The sequence below is a fragment of the Manacus vitellinus genome, unplaced genomic scaffold (genome assembly GCF_001715985.3).
Source record: "Manacus vitellinus isolate BGI_N305 unplaced genomic scaffold, ASM171598v3 scaffold_70_pilon, whole genome shotgun sequence".
Lineage (NCBI taxonomy): Eukaryota > Metazoa > Chordata > Aves > Passeriformes > Pipridae > Manacus > Manacus vitellinus.
In genome coordinates this window covers 49245-72262 of record NW_021940754.1, presented here as the reverse complement: position 1 = coordinate 72262, position 23018 = coordinate 49245, and the positions used below count along the sequence as shown (strand labels likewise).

The 23018-nt window shown below is 42.8% G+C and overlaps 1 protein-coding gene across 1 annotated transcript; it reads left to right on the top strand.

Moving 5' to 3' along the window:
* Positions 1 to 662: 662 nt before the first annotated feature.
* On the top strand, positions 663 to 19762 carry DTD1 (D-aminoacyl-tRNA deacylase 1). The gene is made up of 6 exons (XM_029964402.1): positions 663 to 731; positions 2191 to 2281; positions 4470 to 4705; positions 11059 to 11156; positions 17197 to 17373; positions 19158 to 19762. Exons 1-5 carry the CDS (start codon positions 692 to 694, stop codon positions 17350 to 17352), a joined length of 621 nt encoding a protein of 206 aa, XP_029820262.1. The 5' UTR covers positions 663 to 691; the 3' UTR covers positions 17353 to 17373; positions 19158 to 19762.
* The last annotated feature ends 3256 nt before the right edge of the window (positions 19763 to 23018 follow it).

The window sequence follows — 23018 nt, the reverse complement described above, 5'->3', positions numbered from 1 at the left end:
TCACTCCTGTCCCGTCTGCGCGGGTTTGGCGAGTGGGCCGGCTCGCTATGCTTCTCCCACGGGGCCCAAGCCAGCTCCCTCATGGGATTGCGCGTCCGCTGGTCTGTGTCTGATCACGGTACTGTGCTACATCCTCGCCTTTGCCGGCATGGCTGGCAGTCCCGCTGCAGTCGCCTCTCGAGTCTTGTATTCATACCACAAGTCGCAGTCATTTATGCATTGCTTGTTTGCGTTCACAGAAATCACAGAACATTTTGGGTTAAGGAAGGCACTCACGAGGGATCATACGAGTCCCCAACTCTTAGCCTGCACAGGGTTATACGCAGGAGTCACCACCATAGTGCCTGAGAGCGTTGGTCACAAAACGCTTCTTGAATATTACTGTTCGGGCTTTGGTGTCCGTTGTCGCGGAGGCCGTCCTGGTCACTGCCGCGCTGTGTGTGTTGGCAGTGCCATCCTCTCTGCGAGCCCTCGCTCCTGCGTGTGTGCCACGACAGCCACAGCCACCTGCATCGCTTGCTTGCGTGGCAGGACTGAACCGGTGACTGTTCCACGTTGCCTGTGTGTGTGTCAGAGTAGCCATCCCAGCTGCCTCCTTGCACCACGGACACGTGCTGGCACCACGGTCACAGTTGCCTCTGTCCTGCGTGTGCATGTCAGCAGTGAGCCTGTGATCACCTTCCCCCAGCGAATGTGTCAGCACTGTAATCAAGGGTGCCTCCATGCAGCGTGTATGTGGTGGCAGTGCCCTCCCAGTTTCCCTCTCCTGTGGCTCCTGTGCATTGGCAGTACAATCACAGTCACCTCGGAGCATTGCAAGCACGTTGGCAGTGCAGCCTGGTGTCCCTTTTTGCACTGCTTGCGTGTGTCAGTGGTGCTGTCCCTGCTGCCACTGGGCACTGCTTGCCTGGGTCAGTAGCCCTGGTGCCGATTGGAATGGTGTGTCCTGATGGAATGTCCCCGCTATTGCACTGGATGGACCTTCTGTGCTTGAGATGCTTAAAATCCCCAAGAAGTTTGCACGTGAGGCAGTGAGCTCTGCTGTGCGGCGCAGGGGTCAAGAAGTGTGCAGCAGGATGGCCTTCACGCTATAAAACAGTTTCTGCTTGTGTGTCAGCACTGAGAGAGTGTGTTTGTGTAAGGGGCACAGCTTTTGTGCACAGCTGGTACTGCGGCCACAACAGTGGTCAGTCCCCATCAGCACTGGAGTTCTTGCTGACTTACTGCCACTTCTCTGGGGAATAATTTAAACTATTGCTTCTGGCTGTTATGTCACTCTCTGAGGGAGAGAGTGCTGTACATAGCAGAACAGATTTCTAAGCTGGAGGACTCATACCCAGATCAAATGGAAAGAGTCTTTGTGAGGAGTTTTTCCCCCTGGTTTGCTTCTGCCCATTGGGAATAGTCCTGATATGGCCACTAGTGCAGAGACACAAGCTTTCAGCTTTTGCTGGAGACCTGATCTCCTCTCATTTTACAGAATGTTTGGAGCTTTTTTCCCCAGTCATGAGCCTGGATGCAGTTTTAACAGCTGGGTAACTGGTGCTTATCTCAGTTTTAAGGCTGCATCTAATCTTACTACAGTGATCTCAGGATCAACCACGGTCCATAATTTAAATTAAGATAATCAGTTTAAGATAATTTAAAACATTTCTTAGGAAAACGCTGTAGATCTTTGATGGTTTGTGTTTTATTGTAAATGTCATTAAAGGGGTTGTGTTCCCAATTAGAAGGGCAGAATTTGCAGGTTGTTAAAACTCATATTTCAAAAAATTCGTGAGGGTAGAAGGTAGAAGTCACCTTTTCACAACAAATACAAAGTATGAAGGGAATGGTGGAGTAGAGAACTTGAGTAAACTTAGTGACATCAACCAGGTGGATAATTTTACAAGTCTTGGAGAGAGTTCTGCCACCTCTCTGGTTAGCATGGCTGATCCAGCAGTAGTAAAAATCTTTCAACAGTTTTTAAATGCTGGAATAAGCATCCTGAGCTCACAAAGAAGTGACACTGGGAAGCTTTTGAAAGAATGCTTCTATGTGATCTTTAATCTCTAAAAACTTAACACAGATAAGCAGGGTTTGGAAATGCTGTTTGGTGGATGAACAGTTTTCCAGCTGAAAGCAGTACTAACTTGTGTCATAAAACAAGTCAGTGCATTTAACCTTACTTTTCCCCCTCTCCTTCCCCAGTGGGTGGTGAACAGATCAGCTCAATAGGACGAGGCCTCTGTGTGCTGCTGGGCATTTCTTTGGAAGATACACAAAGAGAGCTGGAGCACATGTAAGTCGCTTATTTCCTTTTGCCTTGTGCTGTTTTACTTGTTTACTGCCGGTACTGAATCACTGATACCTGTGCAGTAGCCAAACAAATTGATTATTCCTATTGGGAGATTCAGGTTTGCCTGTTAGTTCCTCTTGAGATTTTACCTTGAATACAAATTTCTTAGTTAGTTCTTAGTTTATGTTCCACTGAGAAAAGTCTGTTTCTGTTCCCTGTCTCTGTGTTTTCTAACAAGAGCAGACTCAAAAAGGAAGAATCAACATGTTGGGTTTTTCAGATTTCCCTTTTTTAGCTGTCTGTCCTTTTTACTGCATGAATTTACCCAGAAGAAATCCATCCTTCAAGGATGGGATTTATCAGAAACCTCAAACTCTCATTTTAGTTTGCACAGAAGTTTTGTTCTTCCAAAAGGCAGGATACTCCTGTCAGTTAGTTGTGTGGAAACATGAATCAATTTTGGCAGCCTGGAGGACTGGCTCTGGCCATCTGTTCCATGGCCACAGAATAGCGTAATTCAGCCAGCAAACACATGCAAGGAGGAGTTCTCCAGGGGCTTCTTCTGTCTCCTTCAGACAGATCATTATTCTAAGACTGACCTCAGTCCTTACAAAGGCAAAGAAGAAACAGGTGGTGGAGCTGACTGATGTCAAGGAGAGGAAAGGCTCAAGCAGTGAAGAGAGAAGAATGTGAGGGACGGTGAAAACAACCCTTAGCAGATGTGGCACAGAAAGTAAGAGACTGAGGATATGACCTGAAGGTCACCAAAGATCTCACATAAACGTTTGAAACTTGTAGAGAATTGCAGCAGAGCTGAAGGGGGTTTTATTCTGACATGCTTCATTGGTTTACCTTACTGTTTGCCTCACTCAGAGTGTAACATTTGCTCTGTCATTGTTTCTCATCCTTACCTTGGTGAATGTGGAGGGTGCTTCTGAATATTACATGCAGGTGATCCACAGTGACTGTGCTCTCAACACCAGGTTGTTGGGTTGACTGATGCAGGAAGGGCAGGAAGCCAGCATCTGAGAAAAAGGAATGAAAGAAATCAGCTTAACCAGGTTTTTCAGGTCCTATTAAAGGAAACTTTAGTAATCCTGTAAGTGAAACAACAAACACCTCTAAGATTAAAACAGAGCAGTGATGATGATTAAAGCCTTCTGCTGGGGTCTTCCAGTGGATGCTTTTAACCACCTATTTCATTCAGAAGTTAATTCTGTTTGCTGTTGACACACACAGATTGGCAAGGATGGTTCTTGGGACTGTGCCTTAGTGATGGCAAAGCCCTGGAGCTAGACCATAACAAAGTCTCAGCTTTATCTTGTACTAACGGCCTCACCTCTGGTGCCATATAGAATGCCTGGCTGATGACTGGAATTGAAATGCTTTGCACTTGATATAGTGTCTTGATGCTGCAGATGTGGAGAAGCTAGAAGAAGAAACCAAAGACAGGGGAGTGGCTTGCAGTCCTGTTACCAATCAAAGTCCTGACACGGACTGGATTGCAAGTCCTCCTGTTGCTTTTCAGGATCCATTTGTGAAGTTCCTCTTATTCTCTTGAGTATTAGAGCCGAAAATGGGTCCAAAATTCAAACAAGTCCAAATCACCACTTTACTGCCACCTGCAGTTCTGCCCTGTTCCTTGCCTTCCTCTTCTCCTGATGAAAAAGTGTTGCCCTCATCTGGCTTGTGGGGCCTGGTTTGGGAATAGTGCTAGGAGGTGACAAAGCAGGAGGTGCATATGTGAATCATGACTGGCAACAACTACAGTGTAGGATGATCTCATTTCATACTAAGTGTGATTTTCCAGGGCGGTGGGAGGATTAAAATTCCCAAAGCTGTTCACATGTTAAGGAATATTGTGACACACAAAATCAGATATTAAAGAGTGAGCTTTCTTAACTTACTATGCCATCTTTACGTCACTCTATAACATGCAGTTATTCAGTTCTGATCCCATTCTCCATAAAACGATGGTGTGGATTAATGATCTGACAACACTGTGTAGGTGTATAAGGTTATGCCTCTGATAATGTGACGAGATTCCCACGGCTTAGGAATGAAGGTGCAAAGGGATATCTTGTTATGGGGAGAAAGAATGAACATGCATCTGCCTTTCCTGTTATCTTATTCTGTATGGTACCTGTTGATTCCTCATGGGACAATTTAAGAATTATCTTTTTCCTGCTAGGGTTCGAAAGATCTTGAACTTGCGAGTGTTTGAAGATGAGAGCGGGAAGCACTGGTCCAAAAGTGTGATGGATAAACAGTATGAAGTGTTGTGTGTGAGCCAATTTACCCTCCAGTGCATCCTGAAAGGAAACAAGCCTGACTACCACATGGCAATGCCCACAGAGCAGGCAGAGTGTTTTTATAACAACTTCCTAGAGCAGCTAAGAAAAGCCTACAAGCCAGAGCTTATTAAAGGTAAGGACTGAAGGTTGGTAAGGTCCTTGATGTGACCACCGTACCTTTCTTGTATGTGTTCTTTCCCGATTGTTGATTTCTTTACTCTGTGATTTTCTGTCTGTCTTGCTGTGCTGGTTTAAAAGTGAACTGGCGGGAGAAGTGAACCCAACTCAAGAGAGGTTACAAGTCAGAGTCACAATTTACTAAAAAGATTACAATAAATACAATGATACAGAGAAAAAAACTGGTTTTAACCCCCAAAGACAGATATATAACTCAGTACCCTGGGACAGGAACAGAACAGTGTTCATTAGCCCCTGTGCTAAGCACCACATGGCCCCTCCCGGGGGCAAAGTAAAAGGAAAGGAAGCCTGTTGTTCTGGATGATGGTGGCAGTTCTGTCGAAGTAACGATTGCAGTCTTGTCTAAGTGGCAGTTGCAGTCCTGTTGAAGTTCTGGTCCTCCTCTGGATCCGACAAGTGGTACCAGAAGTCCCAAAACCCAGAGTTTGTATATGCTCAGGTTCAGGTGGGAATGCCCAGTACCTCCCCTATAGTGGGGAGTTTCACAATGGGTGATTTACCTCTGTGAGTCATGGGATATTTTTGGAATTTTTGATGGTCTAAGTTGTTGCAGGTCCCTGTTATGACAGTCTATTATGGGCCATTAGCAGAGATGACCCCTCAGGCTGGGTGTGAAGGTGTTAATGCCTCCCTGGAGGGGAGTTATCACAGCCGAGTCATTGGTGTGAAGACAAAGGAACACCCAGCCTGAGGTGTCAGGTGTGCCCTGGGCAGCTGCTGCAAACAATCTATTTATTAACAGTCCATCAGAAATGACATAGAGGGTGTAGAATATGGTTTTGGTTATACCCACATAGTGATAAACTGCTCTCAGCCCCTGTAACTAGGACACTTGCAAAGAGCTGTCTTTATATGCTAGTAGCTGAGAGGATGTTATGGTATTTTCACTAGTGGCCTGGCAGGGTGATCACTCCAGTCTTCCTCTAACCAAGCCATTTCCTGTCATTCCTCTGGAACAGTAAGACTTATGGATGTTCTTGTGTTGCACAACGTGAGCAATGACTGACAACGTAACGCAGAGAGGCTGCAGCCATGAGAACAAGCTCTGAGGTCAGGCTCCCTCAAAAGCTGGATGTTTTGTGCTGTGTAGTTAGATTAACCCAGGACAAGCACTTTTTCTGAGATATATGTTGAGTCAGGCTTGAAGGTGTCACCAGTGTGTGATAGTTCCATCTGTCACTTTGCTTCTACATCCTGTTAAATGGTAATGATGACAGTGGGAGGTGTTATGTGTTGTTTGAGAACAGTATTTGATTTAGGCTATCTTTTCTCAACTCTGTGTCACGTATGCAACAGTCTTCTCTTTACTGGAGAATGCCTGGCTTCCCTGGGTATTGTTGTTCTTAATCTTTTCTGTTTGCTTTTATGATTGCTCTCTGTCCATTTTCATATTTAGACTTGATTTTTTGCTACACTTGACCCGAAGACAAGTACCTAGAAAAGACTATTTTTTAAATGGTGGCCTTACTTTCCTTATGAGGCAAAAAAGTAAAAAAAAGACAGAAAACTGGTAGCTGGGGAAAGAGTTATAAGCTAATTTTTATATCGACTCTAAGATTAGGGTAGTTATCTCAGTGCTTTCCAAGGAGGCACACTGAAATGCACACATAAAATGTCCCTCTTTTCTTATAGCTTGATGTGTTCTTCCAGTCAACTAATTCAGAATATTTACTTTTTGAATCTTCATCTTTGATGAGTTCTGACTAAGTTAGGACCCATTCCTATGCCTCAGAAACTGGTAACAGAACTTCCTGGCAAGTTAGTGAGAATAAGATTTGCTCTGGTGAGATTTGATGGAGTTGACACTTATGTCCTGGGAAACTAAAAGCAAATATGGACTTTCTTCTTTCACTTAAATGAGGTGTGGAAAAATTGATACATCTCTGTATATCTACTTTTTTGTCCTTGGGCTTTGGAAAATGCTCTGTTTCTGAAGTACCTTCAATCAGTTTATAATTTGACAGCGGCTTTTTGAACTTCTCTCAGTGAATAGCAGTTGTATACCTGAAATGCATAGCCACTGTTGTTAAGTGCCCATATTTTGGCACTTGCTTGCCAGTACTTTCTGCAAAAAGAGCCGTAACTTCTGCATTTTCTTTCTGTGCTGAAAACACAGAAACATAAGAGCGACTGCCTTGTGGTATTGTGTCAGAAAACACATGCATTTCAAACTGCTGGCAGCACTGGAGCTACCTGTTAACTTATGAATTCACTTTTTTATTAAGCTGTACCAGTCTGTATTGTTACGACTATGTTAGGTCAAAGTTTCTGTTGTGCCAATTGCTTTGCCAGTGCTTTTGTTTGTTTGTTTGTTTGTTTGATCTAGTTATTTTTGTGCATGCAAAGTTTATGAAGTTTGGCAGTTTCATAGGTGGTAGGCCAAGTCCTGTGGTAGCATCAGCAGAGCTTACAGTTACCCTGAGCTGAAGTATAATTTTGTAAAATTGTAATTCCTGATCTGTGATTTACTATGGCATGCAAACATACTGAATTCTGTCCTGGAAAAGTCCTGAGGAAATCAAAACCTGACTTGCTGGGGGCTGTCCTGCATGCTGCTGGATTACAAAGGGTGGTGGGAGGGCCCTGGGAAGGAGCTCTGGTAAATGAGGGGCTGGACTGTTAAATAGGTTTAGTGTTATCAGCATGAGGCTCTAGCTGCTGTCTACAAAATCTCTGCTCATGTATTTCCCCTACATACACACAGTTGTAGTTATTGGGAGATTAGAGTTTGGTTCTCTGGATTGCTTTAGGTGCCCTTCCCTTTGATCTTACAATTTGCTTAATGTGTTTTAGAGGAGTAATGTAATCACTGAAACTGGAATTTGTGTAGCTGAGGCAAAGATAGATCAATAAATGTCGTGTCCTGTTGACTAAGAGCCCTGTGTTTTCTGGTTCCTGTTTTTTCTCGGTAGATAACTTGGCTGTTGGAAGTTAGGCTGCTGTGTGTGCCACTTAGAGATGCTGGGCAGGCAGATCCTCTGTCTGTTATCTGGTCTGTCTGGAGCTTGCCAGCTAGGAACTCAGAATGGGAAGTAAAGAGAAGCACAAACCATTCTTTCACACCCAGAGCAGTGGGACATTTGACAAACAAAATCTTGGAAGAGGTTACGTGTCAGGGCCTTTGCTCTCTGCCTTGCCATGTGCATTTAGTGTTCTGAGGCAGTAAGGATTAGCATGGCAAAGAGTGTGAAATGTCATGCTCCTTCAGTAGGAATATCCCAGTAAATATGAGAGGATTGTTCCGCAAGGAAGAGTTTAAGTCAGATTAAGGTTTGGTACAAGTTGAAAGCAGAATTATTCTCCTTGATTAAATTCCCTTTGTAAGTGTTGTCACTTCAGAATAAGTGTTCTTATCTGGAGCAAGGATATTCGCATGGTGTTAATTAAAAATAACTTTCTAAGTAGACAAGCTTAGAAAGTAACTCCTGAATAAAACCAGTGTGAGGTTTTTGGGTCATAAGGCTTGAGAGAGGTTCAAAAATATTCTGAAAGTAAATTATATCTCTTTTTCAAGTTTTTACATCTCAGATGTGGCCTCTCTGACTCACCATAGATAAAGATCTTCTTTACCTCTGAGGAAGGTATGCATGCCTGATTTTTAGAGACAAGGAATTTGGAGAGATGGATGTCCAGCAGAATAAACTTGACACTAATTATAATTCCAGGATCCTGTTTTATTGCAGAAGATGTTGTAAGGTGAATTTATCAGTCGAGGAGTCTTAAAAGTGGGGAAAGATTTACCACATTGAAGTGCATTATTGTATAAAAAGCATGAAAAGAAATAGTGTTTTTAAGGGTAAGTTATTACTGTCTCCCATGGACAGTTCAGGGTCACGTGATAAATCTACCTGAAGTTGCTGGGGTAACAAGCAATATGCAGAGAGGGTGAATTCTTTCTCCTCCTCTCCTTCTGACTGAGAAGTGAAAATCAATCCGAACTCTCGGGACAGAGAGATGAAAGAGGTGATGTTTTCAGTTTCTTTGCAGTGCTGTACAGAAGTGGGATTTATCTGCCTCGGAGTTTCAGAAGTTGCATTCAAGGGCAGAACTTTGCATCCTGTCTGCCTGAGTGCTGCAGAAGTGATGTGTTCCCCCCATGTGCTCTTACCTGAATGCAACATCCAGTGTTTCCACAGATGTCAGTCTGATTTAAGGGAGTTAGGCTGTCTCCCAGCTTGCCTCTTCAGGAAACCATAATGCACAAATAAGAGATGCCTCCCCTCTGAAAGGTTATATGAATTGCCACGTACTGACACAACAGTGGACAAGGGAAGGAATGCAGGAGCATGTATTTGAGTCAGACAGCCAATGCTGGGGGAGATTCTGCTGAAGAAGTTGTCTTCCTAAGGAGGAATTAGGCATTGATTTAAGAAGAAATGTTGAAACTAGGTTTTATCTTTACCATGTTATTTCAGGCAAGATCAGACCCTAAAGCTGCAGAGCAAAAAGCTGTGTTACAGTGAGGTCACTTCTTGAAAAGAGCTGTGGGAATCAAGGGACCACTAGAACCTGGTTTTGTTGTGTAAGAGAGCTGCCAGAACAGAAATCCAGAAGCATCCCATGAGGAAAGCACAGAGTGTGCAGGAGCCATGCATTCTTTTCAGCCATGTCCTCTATGGGGCAAAACATCTGAGGACAGCAGCTGGTAAAATTATGCAGTAAATTACATATCTTTTAATAGAACAAATCCTTCAAATCATGCTCTTACCCCCCCTTCCATTGGCATTTATGTTGCTGTGACTCTTCAGTGATCAGTCCAGAACCTTTTCCTTGGCTGCTGAAATATTGGCAGCAGACTTTTGTACAGTGCTATGATTTTTGGCTTTGCCAGAGCTTGTATCTCTAGTTCATAGGGTGCCTTGTGGCATACAGCTTTTGGAAAAGCAGTTGGGTGGTAGATTGATTGTGATATGGCCCATATGTGTTGGACAGGCCTGAACATGCCTTTTCTTTTTCCTTTTTCTTTTAAGCAAATATCAGACTTCTGTCTGACTTAGAGGATGTGACAGGGAAACACTGGGAACTCTCTGAGAGCTCTTTGTCCCCAGTAACATGTCTGTGAAAAATCAGAATAGCTTGATCTCTCTTCAGTCAGGGACATCACCTGTTGCTGTGGAAAGCAACAGGTGTGCTGTGTAGCTATACAAAATCTCATGTAAATATTCCCAGTGGTGGTTGTGTCACTGAAGTTTGAGCCTATGGCTTTTAGCATGTTCTTGCTCACTGTCCAAGGTGGTACTGGAAGTTGTTTTGGTTGGGTTGCTGAGCTGACTCCAGGCCTGCCTTCCCAGTAAGTGAGACTGCTCCAGTCTTTGGATAACTGCTGTCAGTTTGCTGCAGTACACTTTTTTTCTCTTCCATGCATTTGTAGCGATACGGGAACATCTCTTCTTGTTGCTGTCCCTGCAGGAAAGTCTATAAAGGCTGCTCAGGTGTGCAGGACAGTAGAAGAGAATATGTGGTAGTGAGCAGAATAGGCTCAGCCAGGAGTGGGTTGAGTTTGAGGAGTAGAGAGCTAGATTAGAAAAAATGAAGCAACGAAGTTTGGACAAAGAAAAATGAGATGTGAGGAGAAGACAGCATACAACAGGATGGCCTTTCTAAACTATACAAGATAAAAATGTCATGGCTCTGCTGTCATAGAAGCTTCTCAAATGCTTACAGAGAATCTGGTCTGTGCCTCAGCTGGTATGCTAATAAATGCCATTGATGACAAATGACATAGACATTTGTGATTTCAGAAGTGTATTCCTCTGAAGTCAGCAAGGTTGAAGGAGTAGGCAGTGTCTTTTTTTCCACCTTTTCTTGCCAAACTCTGTCAAAGAACAACCTATGTTGCAAGCAGGAACGTAGAAATGGCTGTAGCAGATTGGGACTGAGCTGCACATCAGTGTTCCTTGCTCTAGAGTATTCAATGACAAATGCTTCAGAACAGGCTTTTATCAGCTGGTTAGTTGGACTGGATCCTTAGGCTTAGCTGTTACATCCTTTAAAATTTCATCTCCTGACTGTGAGAACTATCCCACCTATCCTGAACTGTGAGCACCTTGATTATCTGTAGACTTTGTTTTGTGGATGTTTCTATACTTAGCTGTGTATTTATCATCTCTGAATGCCAGACTACATAGCTGGGTGCACATACACTGTTATTTTCTTAGTAGCTTTCTGCAGTTTGTTAGTCCTTTCATGTATTTTTATTTTTTTTTTTTGGTAGCACATTTGGTGAACACTTTGGTATGTGTTATCCTTCCAAGAGCTCTCAGCACTTCTTGTCTCTTCCCTTTTCAGATGGCAAGTTTGGTGCCTACATGCAGGTACACATCCAGAACGATGGTCCTGTAACAATAGAACTGGAGTCCCCAGCTGCCACTGTTGACCCTAAACAGGTAAGTGACCCAGAAGGTCTGTCTGGAAAGAGTGATGTATATCCTTTGCAGATTTGTAGCATTCTTGTTATGAAGCAGTGTAGCTTTCCTTAAACACAAGGACCTCGTCCTTCCTATGCAGCCTCTGAAAAGTAAATAATTTCATTGTTTTCTTCAGTTCCCTGACCTGTTGATAGCTGCCTGCTGTCCTGGTAAAGGTTGTGCATGCGTAATGCAAAAAAGCTTTTTACAGTTTATTCCTCCTCATCATGAAAGCTGCTGTTTAATCATGACTCATTAATGGCGTTTTTAATGTGTCTGGACAACCACCCCTGCCAGTTTTTAGTGAAGTTTCTTGCCATGTAGGAGCTTGTGCATGTGGGTGACTGGATGGAACTGGAGACATGCCTCTTTGTCAGAAAAAAGGGAACAGCAATTTAAGTCCCAAATTTAAGTCTGGAGAGGAGAGGAGAGTTAGCTCTTCTTAGGAACAGCACAAGTTATGCTGCAAACCAAATGCAGTAATGAGATTTTCTCATCTTCTAAACACAACAGTGACTTTTCCAGGCTGAAAGAGAAGGGGGAGGGCTTGTTATTACCAGCTGTGCCTCAGCAAGGCCACACCAATCTTATTTGTATAACGTTTCACTTAACCTTGTTAAAATTGTTACTGCAGTTTATAAGAAGGGCGCCAGGGAAGGACTAGGAAACTACAATTTAGTTAATCTAACCTCAGTACCTGGAAAAATTATGGAGAAGATCATACTGGGTGCTGTTGAGAGGCATTTAAAGAACAATGCAGTCATCAGGCAGAGTCAACATGGATTCAAAAGGGAAAGTCCTGTCCAACTGATTTGATACCCTTCTACAATAAGGTCACCTGCATAGTGGAGGAAGGGTAGGTGGTGGATTTAGTTTTTCTGGATTTTGGTAAGGCTTTCGATACTGTCTCTCACAGCATTCTTCTCAACAGGTCCTCCAGCTGTGAAATAAGCAGATACACAGTGAAGAACTGGCTGAAGGGCAGGGCTCAAAGGGTTGTAGTCAGTGGGGCTACCGCTGGCTGACGATCAGTCACCGGCAGTGTTCCTCAGGGCTTAATTTTGGTACCCCTTCTGTTCAGTATATTCATCAGTCTGGATGCAGGAGCTGAATGCACCATTAGCAGATTTGCTGATGATACCAGAGTGGGAAGTGCTCTTGACTCTCTTGTAGGACAAGAGGCCTTGCAGAAGGATCTAAATAGTTTGGAGCATTGGGCAGTCATCGGTGGCATGACATTTAGCTGGGCCAAATACTGGATTCTGCAGCTGAGACAGAACAGTGCTGGACAAAAATATAAACTGGGAGAGGGGTGGCTGGGGAGCAGCTCTCCAAAAAGGGTCTGGTGTGGGGGGCTAGCCAGTAGCAGGTTCAGTAGGAGTCAGCAGTGTGTGCCTGAGCAGCCAAGAGGGCAAACCCCATCCTGGGGTGTATCAAATTTAAACAGCCAGTCTAAAGAGGTGATTAGCTGTAATTAGCATTGGTGCAGACTCACCTTGAGTGTTATGTGCAGTTCTGTGCCCCACGATTCAAGAAGGTTGTTCAGGTACTTGAATACATCCAGAGGAAGGCAACAAAGCTGGTGAAAGGGCTGCAAGGAATGTCCTGTGTGGAGCAGCAAAGAACTCTACGTTTGCCTGGAGAAAACGAGGCTGAGAATTGACCTCATTGCTCACTACAGCTTCCTCAGGAGGGGAAGTGGAGCAAGACTGTAAAGTAGTAGTTCTTCTGTTTCTGGTCTTTCTTTCTGTACCCTCACAGTTTTAGCATGAGTTCTCAGGCCAAACTGTGCATAATTAGCAGCAGTAGCTCTGTTTTTGGAGTGAGAACTACTTGTAGATTCAGGCACTCACATTCCCACTTGGGGGAATTGAGCTGTTGCCTGATTTGCCTGGGAAATAGTCTGCAGAAAGCTGGGTTGGCAGAGAAACAGAGTGCTTTGATGTCCCCTTTGAACTGTCCATTAACCATCAAGAGGGTTACAGCCCCGTGTTTTCAGGTGCCATGTTTATGACTTGTTAAGGTTGAGGTTTAGTTGTGGTACTTGTGGTGGTATCAACCCTCTGATTTTGCCACTACAACTCTTTGTGGAGTAGGAAAGGACGTGGTCCCTCCATGCCATCAGGCAATGTGTTCTGCACAGTTCTCCATGCTCTTGCAGGGCTCTGTCTCAGGTGCAGGTGCCATATCCCTTGTGTAGCAGCGTTTATTGTAGCCTGCAGTTGACCACATAGTGGCAAGATGGAGAGCAGCATCGTGTCCTGCTGCCTGTGAACATGAGATGGAGCCCATGGTGTCGTGATCTCTAGGGCAAAACTGGTGAGCAGACTTTTTTGCTGAAGCAGTCAGTGGGAATCATTGACCTAAGGGTGGGTGGATCCCCAAAGGATGGCACAGTGCAGTTTCTGACTGAAATGGAGAGGATTCAGAGAGCTTTTACCCCGCTGCCCTGTATGTAGGTGTTAAATAACCCAAGAGGAATCACCAAGGTGTGCAGGATTCTGCAAGGTTCCATTTCTTTCTTGGGGAATGTCGGCTTGTGTAAGGATTTTGCTTTCACAGTTCAAGGCTGCCTGCTTTACCCATCTGACAACACCTTCCTGGTGGCCACAACATGGACAGAAGTAAGGGAAGGATGCTGGTTTTCAAACTTTCTCTGGCATGAAATCTTTGTTTAGTGTGAATGTCTGATTCTGCTTCAGTCTCACTTGCTGATTGGCTTCCATTCCTCCTTAAAACTCATTTCATCAGCAGACATGAGGCTTCTTGTGCAGGATGTGCTTAGAACACTGTTACTTGTCCTAAGGTAAGATACACCAAGGATCTTCTTACTGAGTGTGTTCCTAAAGCCTGTGTAAAGGTCAGAGTTCTTGTATGGGTATCTGAGTGGGTACTGGACAGTCTGCAGTGAGAGTAAGAGTAAAGTTTGCTCTCCTGCCTTTTGCAGTGTGTTGCCCACGCACATTTCATGAGCCCCCTTGGGTTCCAACTCATTGCTTGTCCTGGTCTGGGGGATTCTTGGCTGTCACAGAAATGGGTGACCTTTTACAGTGGCAGAGACACTGATAAAGGAATCCAGCCCTGTGTGCTTTGGACGCACTGAGAGTTTGATCTACACCACGTTTCGAAGAACCCTGTTACTTGAAAACTGGCAGCACTTTTAACTGTTACTGGGTATCTGTTCTAGCTCATATTGAGACCTTAACACACAGTCAGAGGCACTGCTGTTTCTGATGCTCTGAGGCATCCTTTCCTGATACTGTTTTACATGTGTATCATTGACTTACCCATCATACAAGATGTGATGAGGAAGAGCCAGTTTAAATTGTCATTCTCTTTCCTCTTCCCTGCCCGTGACATTTTTTTTTCTTTTTGCTGTTATATAGTCTGTTGATTTCCTTGTAGCATGAGAACTAAGTCTTAGGGATGGTGTGGTTTTTATGTTCTTGCTTTTTGTTTTAGCCAGAAGAGATGACTGAACCATCCTGCAGTGTTTAATATGATGTTAGCCAAAACAAATTAGACATATAATTGCTGATGAATAGCTCTTTTATGTCATTGGATGTGGCAGTGAAATACCTCTTTTTGTCTGAGAGATTGTGTTTGTAATTGATAATCTGAAATTTATAATTCCTTTGCAATGTAATTAATAAAATTAATAAAAATAATTAATTCAAATGTATATTATTTATTCCTTGTGCTAGAGGGATATAAATAAATCAGGGATTAATAAACAATTAAAAATAAGTGTGTCTTCCTTGTACAATAAATATGTATATGGGTACATATAACATATATAAGATGTGTGAATCTATATATATACAAATAAGAAAGAGAGTATCACAGCTGTTTGTGAAACCCTAGTAAGCAGGGGAAGCAACTAGAGTTTAGTTTGTTGTGAATTGCTCAGTTTCATTGTGGTCTGATTTAATAGTAGTAAGCAAATTATTTGAAAGTATGAAATAAATCAGAAGATTCTTACACCAGTAGACACTAGTGATTGCTGAGCCTTTACTGAAGATTCATGATTTTTTTTTGAATTTTGGATGTGGGAATGGAAAAGTAAAAAAGTCAAAAATTGCTGGCATTTAATCGAGCTCTTAAAACATCTTTTTAGTAAGTCAGATGTACAAGAAATTTTGCTTGGAAGTCAAAACAAATCCAGGGATTAGAAACTGGATAAGAAATGTGAAAACAAAAAGGCATAAAAGGGAAGAAGGTCAATATGCGATGATTCTGTACTGAGTTCAGTAATAGTGACTACATTTCTTACACAGTCTTGGACAATGAGAGGAGATCAGATATTTCTCTTCACTCTTGGCTGTGATGCAGAAAACAGAAGGATTTTCCCTAATGTTCTAACAAACATTTGTACTAACAAATCACAAGCATTGTAGTTTCTGGCCTTAACTGGGGAAGCAGTTTTGGGTAATTCTTTTTGGACTTGCATACAGCCATTTGCATAATTACAGAGGTAAATGTAATTATCCAAGGGCTAAGAGTGTAGCAAATTTCTGTGCTGTCTTGATGAAGTTTATTGGGATTATTGCTGAGATTAGTTTAGTTGTGCCCAGAATGCTTTGTAAGTGTATATCATGTTTTGGGGGAGATTAGGGAGATGTACTTTGTATTTATTTGTAGGAATTTGTGGCTAATAGAAGTAGCCAGACAGAAATGGAGCAAGATGAGGTTTTACAGGGTGCCTGGGGAGGTGACGTGGTGACAACTCAGAAAAAAAGCCCACTGAACTTTGAAAGCATTATGAATAATTGTGGAATTCTGGCTGGAATTGGCATGGCAGTTTCAGTGTTTAATGCATATATTCTGATAAGACACTGAACTGATCTCTGTGGGACCATTTGTTCCATTATGGTCCAGAAAGAAATAAACCATGTAATATTTCATACCATATTTTGAAACTAGACCCTGTAGTGGGAGGAATAAGGAGAATGAAAGCATTGTAGCAGATCTTTGTTATTGACCCTGCCTGTATCAGCACAGTAAAGCAGTGTACTCACTCTTGGTTGATACGAGGGGTAAATAATTGTGTAATGCCCCTTGGAAATGTTAGTGTTTTAAACGAAAGGAACTTCTGAAGACTGACATTTAAGTAACTTACATTTTTAAATGTCAGGAAGACATGAATTCCACATAAATATTGTATTATTGTGACTTAAAAAATGTCACATAACAGTGTAGTCTTGTTGGTTGAAGAGTAGCATTCATGTTGTCAATGAGTGCGTTGTCAGATAATGAGTTAAAAAGAAAATCAGTAGATTATAGAAATCCACACAGATAAATTGTGCAAAGTGTGATGATTTAAGTAGCTATCAGTATGTAGCATCCCCAAAATTTACTTCTCTGAAAAATCAGGAAGAGATGAAGTGACAGCTGTGGGCAACTTAGCTTGACTCTTAGTAGTATTTGAAAGCATTTCTACTGAGAGGTGGCAAGGTAGAGTTAGCTGAGGGTTTTGTCTTTGGTTTTGATTTCACATGGTTATTGTATATCCTAGGTGATACTAAAGCTCACATGGATCTTTCTCTGGATAAATAATAAAATGAATTTATTCTTGTGTACTGGATGGCCAAACTTGGGACACATCTGTTGTCAGCATCTTTGAAACTACAAAACCACCACTTAAAGCTCAAAACAGAAGTTTGGTGGAATCCAGCTCTCTCTTGTGGTCCTTGTGTTTTACTGTTCTCCACGTTTACAGATTGTGTTGGACAAAGAAGGAACCCTGGAAAACTGAGGGAAGTTCTCTGAATATGTGCACTTCTCTTTTATGCTCTGGGATGATTGTGTTAGTGCATGGTGATAATTCACTGTCTTCTCTACATTTCTGGAAATCCTAGTCTTCAGCTTTTTTTTTCTTTCCTGTTTTGTTGATATATGTATTGGTGATGTGAATCCAAATTGCAAGTTTTATACAAATGCTCGCATTTATGAGTTTTTAGAAATAGACATCTGGAATGGTTTTGTTGCATGAAGTGTTTTCTCCTTGTTTTGTGACTAGCTGACGAAACTTGAAAAACAGCAACAAAGAAAAGAGAAGACCAGAACTAAGGTGCCCTCTGAGTCAAGTAGAGAGAGAAATGCCCCCCGGAACAAGGATGACCCCAGCGCCAGCAGTGGAGCAGAAGGAGATGTGTCTTCGGAAAGAGAGCCTTAGCTCATCCAAAGCAGGCCTCAGGTTTGGCTTTTCCTCTCCTCTGTAAAGCTGTGGCCTCCTGCTTGGCAGTCTCTAACCCTGTGTGTCTTACTGAAGCAGCACATGCAGAGAGCTGCATTAGAAGTGCTGAAAGGTGAAATTCTGATACTTGCTGGTGGGTAACCTCTGCTTCTGTCTGCAGTCACACACTAGAATGTAGGAGTAGGTGAAAATCTCTTCCCAGCTGTGGGATTGGCTGGAGTTGTGTCTGTGAGTCTGGCCCAGCCATGATTGTTTCAAGGTTGACTGAGGAAATTTAGGAATTTGATCTTATAATACAGCAGTGATATAACTCAGAATCCTGCTTTGTATTCTTCAGAGTGGAGATACACAGTTATATTTCTCTCTTCACCTAGCAGGCAGGTCATTCTGGAACAGCCCCCACCATTTGTAGTGCTCAAATTAACACATGGTCCCTGGCAGTGGAAGTGCAAAACAGCTCAGAAGCTGGAGACAGGCCAGAACTGCAACTTCCTGTCATGATTCCTACCCATCCATCCTGGGTTTGTTCTTTCCCAGGATGACTTGGTAACAGGCTATTTCATATACCTTCACCATCTAATAAGGACACGAGGCCAGGCACTGAGAGCCAGACTTGCTGCTGGAGTTTGGCAGCAGATCTTCTCTCCCTTCAGGCACTTGACCTGCAGGGCACATGAGTGGACATGAGTGAATGGAATTAGACTGAATATAGATGCAATTCCTTTGCCATGGATTATCTGCCTATGTAGATATGTATTTATCATACTCTTCCTGTCAGTTTTAAGTCTTCAGGATGCAGCTTTCATTACCTTCCTTCCCCTGCCCCTGAAAAGCCACACTGCTGATTTTGACTTTTCAAACATGTCTAAGCTCTCAAGAAAGTGTTATTAACCTCATCTGCACACAGTAGCCCTGAGCCAGCTGTGCAGTTTAATTACTAGCAGCTTTGCAAAATCGAGGTTTAACCTTTCTCTCATTTTCCTGTCCCTAGAGTTCAGTCTGGCTGATACTATTCAGCATCACACATTGCTCCCAAAGTTACTTTCTTTTCTTTCTTTTATTTTTTCTTTTTTTTTTTTTAATCTATTAATTTCCCTGGTGGTCAGACATTGGGGGATTATTTCTGTTCTACAGAAGTGGTACTAATACAAATCAATTTGCCTAAGGCATTGAATAGATTTCTGGAAATTTGTTTTAGATTTACCTTGCAAAGGGATCAAAGAAATTCTCAAGTCCTGGCCTCGTGAAGAGCAGCTTCAAGATTGGTGTGAAATGGCTCTGTTTTTAATTGAGTTGCAGTCAGAAGTGTATTGCCATATGGTACAGCAGCTAGGATCACAGGAGTTCTGCTCTCTTTGCCTCTATGTTTGTTGCATCTTCCTCTTTTGATCCTGGAGATGAGGAGGCACATTGGGAAGAAAAATGTGCTCTTAGAAAATGAAGTGATGATGTACTATTATTTCTCAGCAGCTGTTGGCCTTGCTGCTGTGCCACAGGGATACAAGTTTTCTGCCCCCTGTTTCCAGGTTGTGTGCTGAAATAAGAACATTTTAGACAGCACAAGTCTGTAGAGCTTCTAGAGTGCTTTGGTCAGTCCAATCTTTCCAATAACATTTGAATTTTTAAGGAGCTGAACGTTTCTAAAATGTGATAAACAAATAACCTAGCGTTAATTTTCATGCTGTGACAATAAGTAAAGATACTTTTCTCTTTGGGATTTGAAGGAATCCTACTGCATTGCTACTCTAGCTATAGTAATGTTCCTGTTTGTTTGCCTTCCACAGTTTCTTATACAAAAGCAACAGTGGATTCTTGAAGAAAAACACAATATTCGCCTCAGCAACACTCTTCAACGACTTTGGAAAAGGATGGAAAATGGGAAAACAGAACTAAGACATTAGAAACCTATCATTCTGTATTGAAACAACCAAAGCAGTGCTATCAGAGTTAGTTGTTAATGTGTAGTATCAGTAGTGAAAAGGACTTCTAACATTTTTGTGTATGTGTTTTCACATGACTGCTGAATAAAGGGTGACTGTAGGCAGATTGTAGCAGAACATTCAGTACATAAGCTCCATTTAAAAAAAATAAATCAGGGGTTTTCCTTAAACTTGCACTTGAATTCTGAAAATTCTCCAAGGCTTGTATATTGATTCTCATCCTACCGTGTCACGTGCTACCTGTACCCATGTCAGTGTGTAGATCTGTGTGTATTTTGGTCAGTTGTTAGCTGCTGTTAACTCCAAGGTAGGCAGCCCGGTCTTTCTGCATGGATTAAGTTATTACAGGGAAAGATCAGCTGCTAGTAGTTTTATCATGTGGAACACATGTGTCCTGTAAACTTTTTTAAAGACAGAAAAGACTTTATTAAACAAATGATGCTAGCTGAGTGCCTGTTGGTGTTTGTGTACTGCATTCCCTGAGGTACAGCTGTGCGTAACAGGGTGGGGGACACAGACCTAAACTTACAGGCCAAGGAACATCTACTGTTCCAACTCATCCACTTCTCCTGTGGAAGTTTGGAAGATTGCTGGCCTGAAATCTTTACTGTTGCTAACACATCGAAGTCATTTAGTTACTTTGTGGTGTCTGTCAAAATGGCACACAGCTGCTCGACGTGCTGCATCATGTCCTGTGAAGACTTTTGTCAGATCCATCTGAGGCAGAACAGCAGCTTCCAACAGCAAGAGCTGAGAAGCAGCTGCAAAACTGCTCTGCTGTGGGTGTTAAAGCCAAGGAAGCTTCAGGGGAAATGAAAGGCTGCAGGTTGTTGCACCTTTGACTTCTCTCAGAGGTGGTGGTGCCTTTTATAATGGCTGTTCTCCAGGCCTGCCTTGCCCGTACAGTCTTCCCTAGCCATGTGCCATGGCTCCCATGAGAGCCAGGATACTCACTGACTGTAGGGATAACTCACTGATGAGAGTTGTTGTTAATCCAAATGCACATCACAGTTACACTGTGCAGCCACTGGAGGGGGTGGTGGTTTAAACTCTCCTCTTGTAGGCTGCTTGTGTTGTAAAGTATCAGTCAACCCAAGATAGGAGAGTTTAAGAACTGCAGCCTGACAGGGCTTTTTAAAATCAAGCTTAAGTGAAGATTTGGCAAGCTACACACCTGGCATTTAAGCAGTGAGTAGGCAGGATAGGTTGAAGTGTTACATTTAGTCTTGCCTTTAAGAATTACATAATTTCTCACCTCGATATGCAGTTTAGTTTGCCTTTGGTCACAGCCTTGTCACAAGCAAGGCTCTTTCTCCTCTGGAGATATATATACCTGTTGTGTCTTCTCCCTTCAGAATCTTCCTCACTTAGGGCTACAGTCTAATGGGCTGTTGTCAAATCAGTGGCTGCAAAATTATTTGGCTGCAGAATGCAAATTTGGGCAGGAAGATAGTGAGTGCCTGCCTCTCAGGTTTGTTGGGGCTGTGGGCCAACCAACCCTCACTCCCGCCTCATTAGCTTAAGTGTCCTGCTTGCTCCAGCACCTTTGAAATCTTGACTTCTGGCTTGCAACTTGTTCTTAAGAAGATAAGGGTGTGAAGGAAACCCCATCTTGGCACTCTGAAAGGTAAATTGGTAGAAGCTAAACTACAAAGAACGATAAAGAGTGAAAAGAAGAAGTGTCATAAATATGTCTCGGGGGAGGCAACAGGTGATGCTCTAGCTGTGTTTGAGGAGAGACAAACACAAAAAATGGCAAAGAAGGGGCTGTTGGGCAAAGATGGTAAGGAGCTGATGCTTGGCTCCCTGCTCAGCTGTGCTTTCTCTGCATGACCCACTGCATGGTCTTTCTGAGTCTCCTCTAAGCAGTAACTTTCTCCTGCCTTATGTGGGAGGCATGAGGATAAGCTCACCATAAACTGGGATGTGGTCACGGTCTGAGGTGATGGAGGGCCAGGAAATGGAGATATCCAGGAAAGCTGTATGTTTGGGACCGATGCTTCCTGTTGTCCTCAGTGTACTTTTATGCACTGTGATTAGTTTCAGGACTCAAAAAAATACCAACCAGCTTTGTTAAAAGTACTGTTTGTTTTAACAAAAGCTACTGGCCTATTCTACTTGCAGAAAAACTTGGTAAAGGCCACTTTAACAAGTGCAGTTGCATGGCTTTGAAACTCAGTATCTATCCCATGGATTTTTCTGCTTGTAATGAGCTGCAGGCAGAAACCAGGAGATATGAATTCCTGTCTCTGTTCCTCAGCCTGATATTTTTTTAGGAAAAGAATATTTTCTCAATAGAAGACTCCCTGAAGAAGCCCCCCTGGTAAGCAGAAGTTATGCTAGGACTTCTTTGGAAATGTACTGCTAATTTTCGTTGACTGCTATAACCAGAAAATACAATAATTATAACACCAAAAACCTGGTTTGCAGGTGTTTTCAAACATCTCCATTCAGATCCTGAATCTATGGGCTACATTAGTTTGAAAAATGGGATTTTAAGAATGGAAGAGTCAGAGTAAGTGATATTTGTACAAAGCTGTTTGGAAAAATGATTGGACTATTTTAATTTGGGGTACAAACACAACGAATCAAAGGGAAAATATCATGACCATTGATGTAAGTACCCAGTGGATAAGTTCACAGTTTCCAATTGTAGAAGCTAGTATGGACAATTAATTAAAACTGGTCTGATATACAGAAATGCTCATTCCTGGAGAATCCTTGTTTGAATGTGTTGGCAGTAGCTCCCTCTCTCTGCTCTGATCTGGTGCTCCGTGATGATGGGTTTCAGTCTCAAAATAATTTGCTGCACCTTTCTAAAATACACTTTTCTAAAATATATTCTTCCACAGAACGAGGGGAGTTGCAGGTTCATTGCAAGCCACGTTTCAATAGCCAGCCAAAAATGAAGTCACCTGTGGGTTTTTGGGCTTGCAGTTAGAGCTGATCTGCAGTCCTTTCAGTGATGACAGTGCTATTGATGGACCTGAGAGAGCTGGAGTCTGTGGAACAGGAAGGGGAGGAGAATTACCTCTTCATGGTCCAGTACAGTAAAACACAGGGTTCTTAGAAAGGGGGAAACCTGCTCTGCCAGCAGCCTGGCTGTTCTATTTGCTGACCAGTACCCTCACTCTGACTAATGGAGTTTCTGCCTTTCAGTACTTGCCCAGCAAAGGGCAGTCAGACCTCCCTGAGCAGGTTTTCAGGTTGATTTGGGGGTTTTTTTAGTGTGAGGTGTCTGCTCTTCCCTGGCTGCCAGTCCATCCTGAGCTGTTCCACAGTGTCCCTAGAAATGCCCCTTTTCAGTCGATTTTGCATCTGATTGGTTAGAAATGCTTATCTGTCAGCTCAGCTGCATGTGACTGTGGATTCTGCAGACAAGAAAGATTTGGTGACAATTTAAAGACAGCCTCCTAAGCTTTTTGCATGTCCCCATGGTTCTCAGTGCATGTTCACTAGTTCTCAGTGAAAGCGGGATGGCAGAGCTCTGGCAGGAATCAGGACAGATGGTGTGAAAATATAAACTGGTTGTCTGAAATCCTGAGGTTGGTCACCTTTCCATATTCCAGAGTACCCGTTCCTTTCCATGCCAACCTCAGTTTTATTGTAAGTATTTCTATTTCCAATGCCACAAGAAGAGCACCCTGTCTGCTCCCCAGTCCACGCTTTGCTAGGCTAAATAAACCATGTCCCAGTCCTATGAAA

What these genes read in the sequence shown, in the direction of transcription:
- DTD1 (XM_029964402.1), top strand. Translation starts at nt 692, where the DNA reads ATGTGTCAGCACTGTAATCAAGGGTGCCTCCATGCAGCGT. An exon ending in CAAAGAGAGCTGGAGCACAT is followed by an intron (nt 2,282 to 4,469) that starts GTAAGTCGCTTA and finishes TTTTCCTGCTAG; the next exon opens with GGTTCGAAAGATCTTGAACT. An exon ending in CCACTGTTGACCCTAAACAG is followed by an intron (nt 11,157 to 17,196) that starts GTAAGTGACCCA and finishes TTTTGTGACTAG; the next exon opens with CTGACGAAACTTGAAAAACA.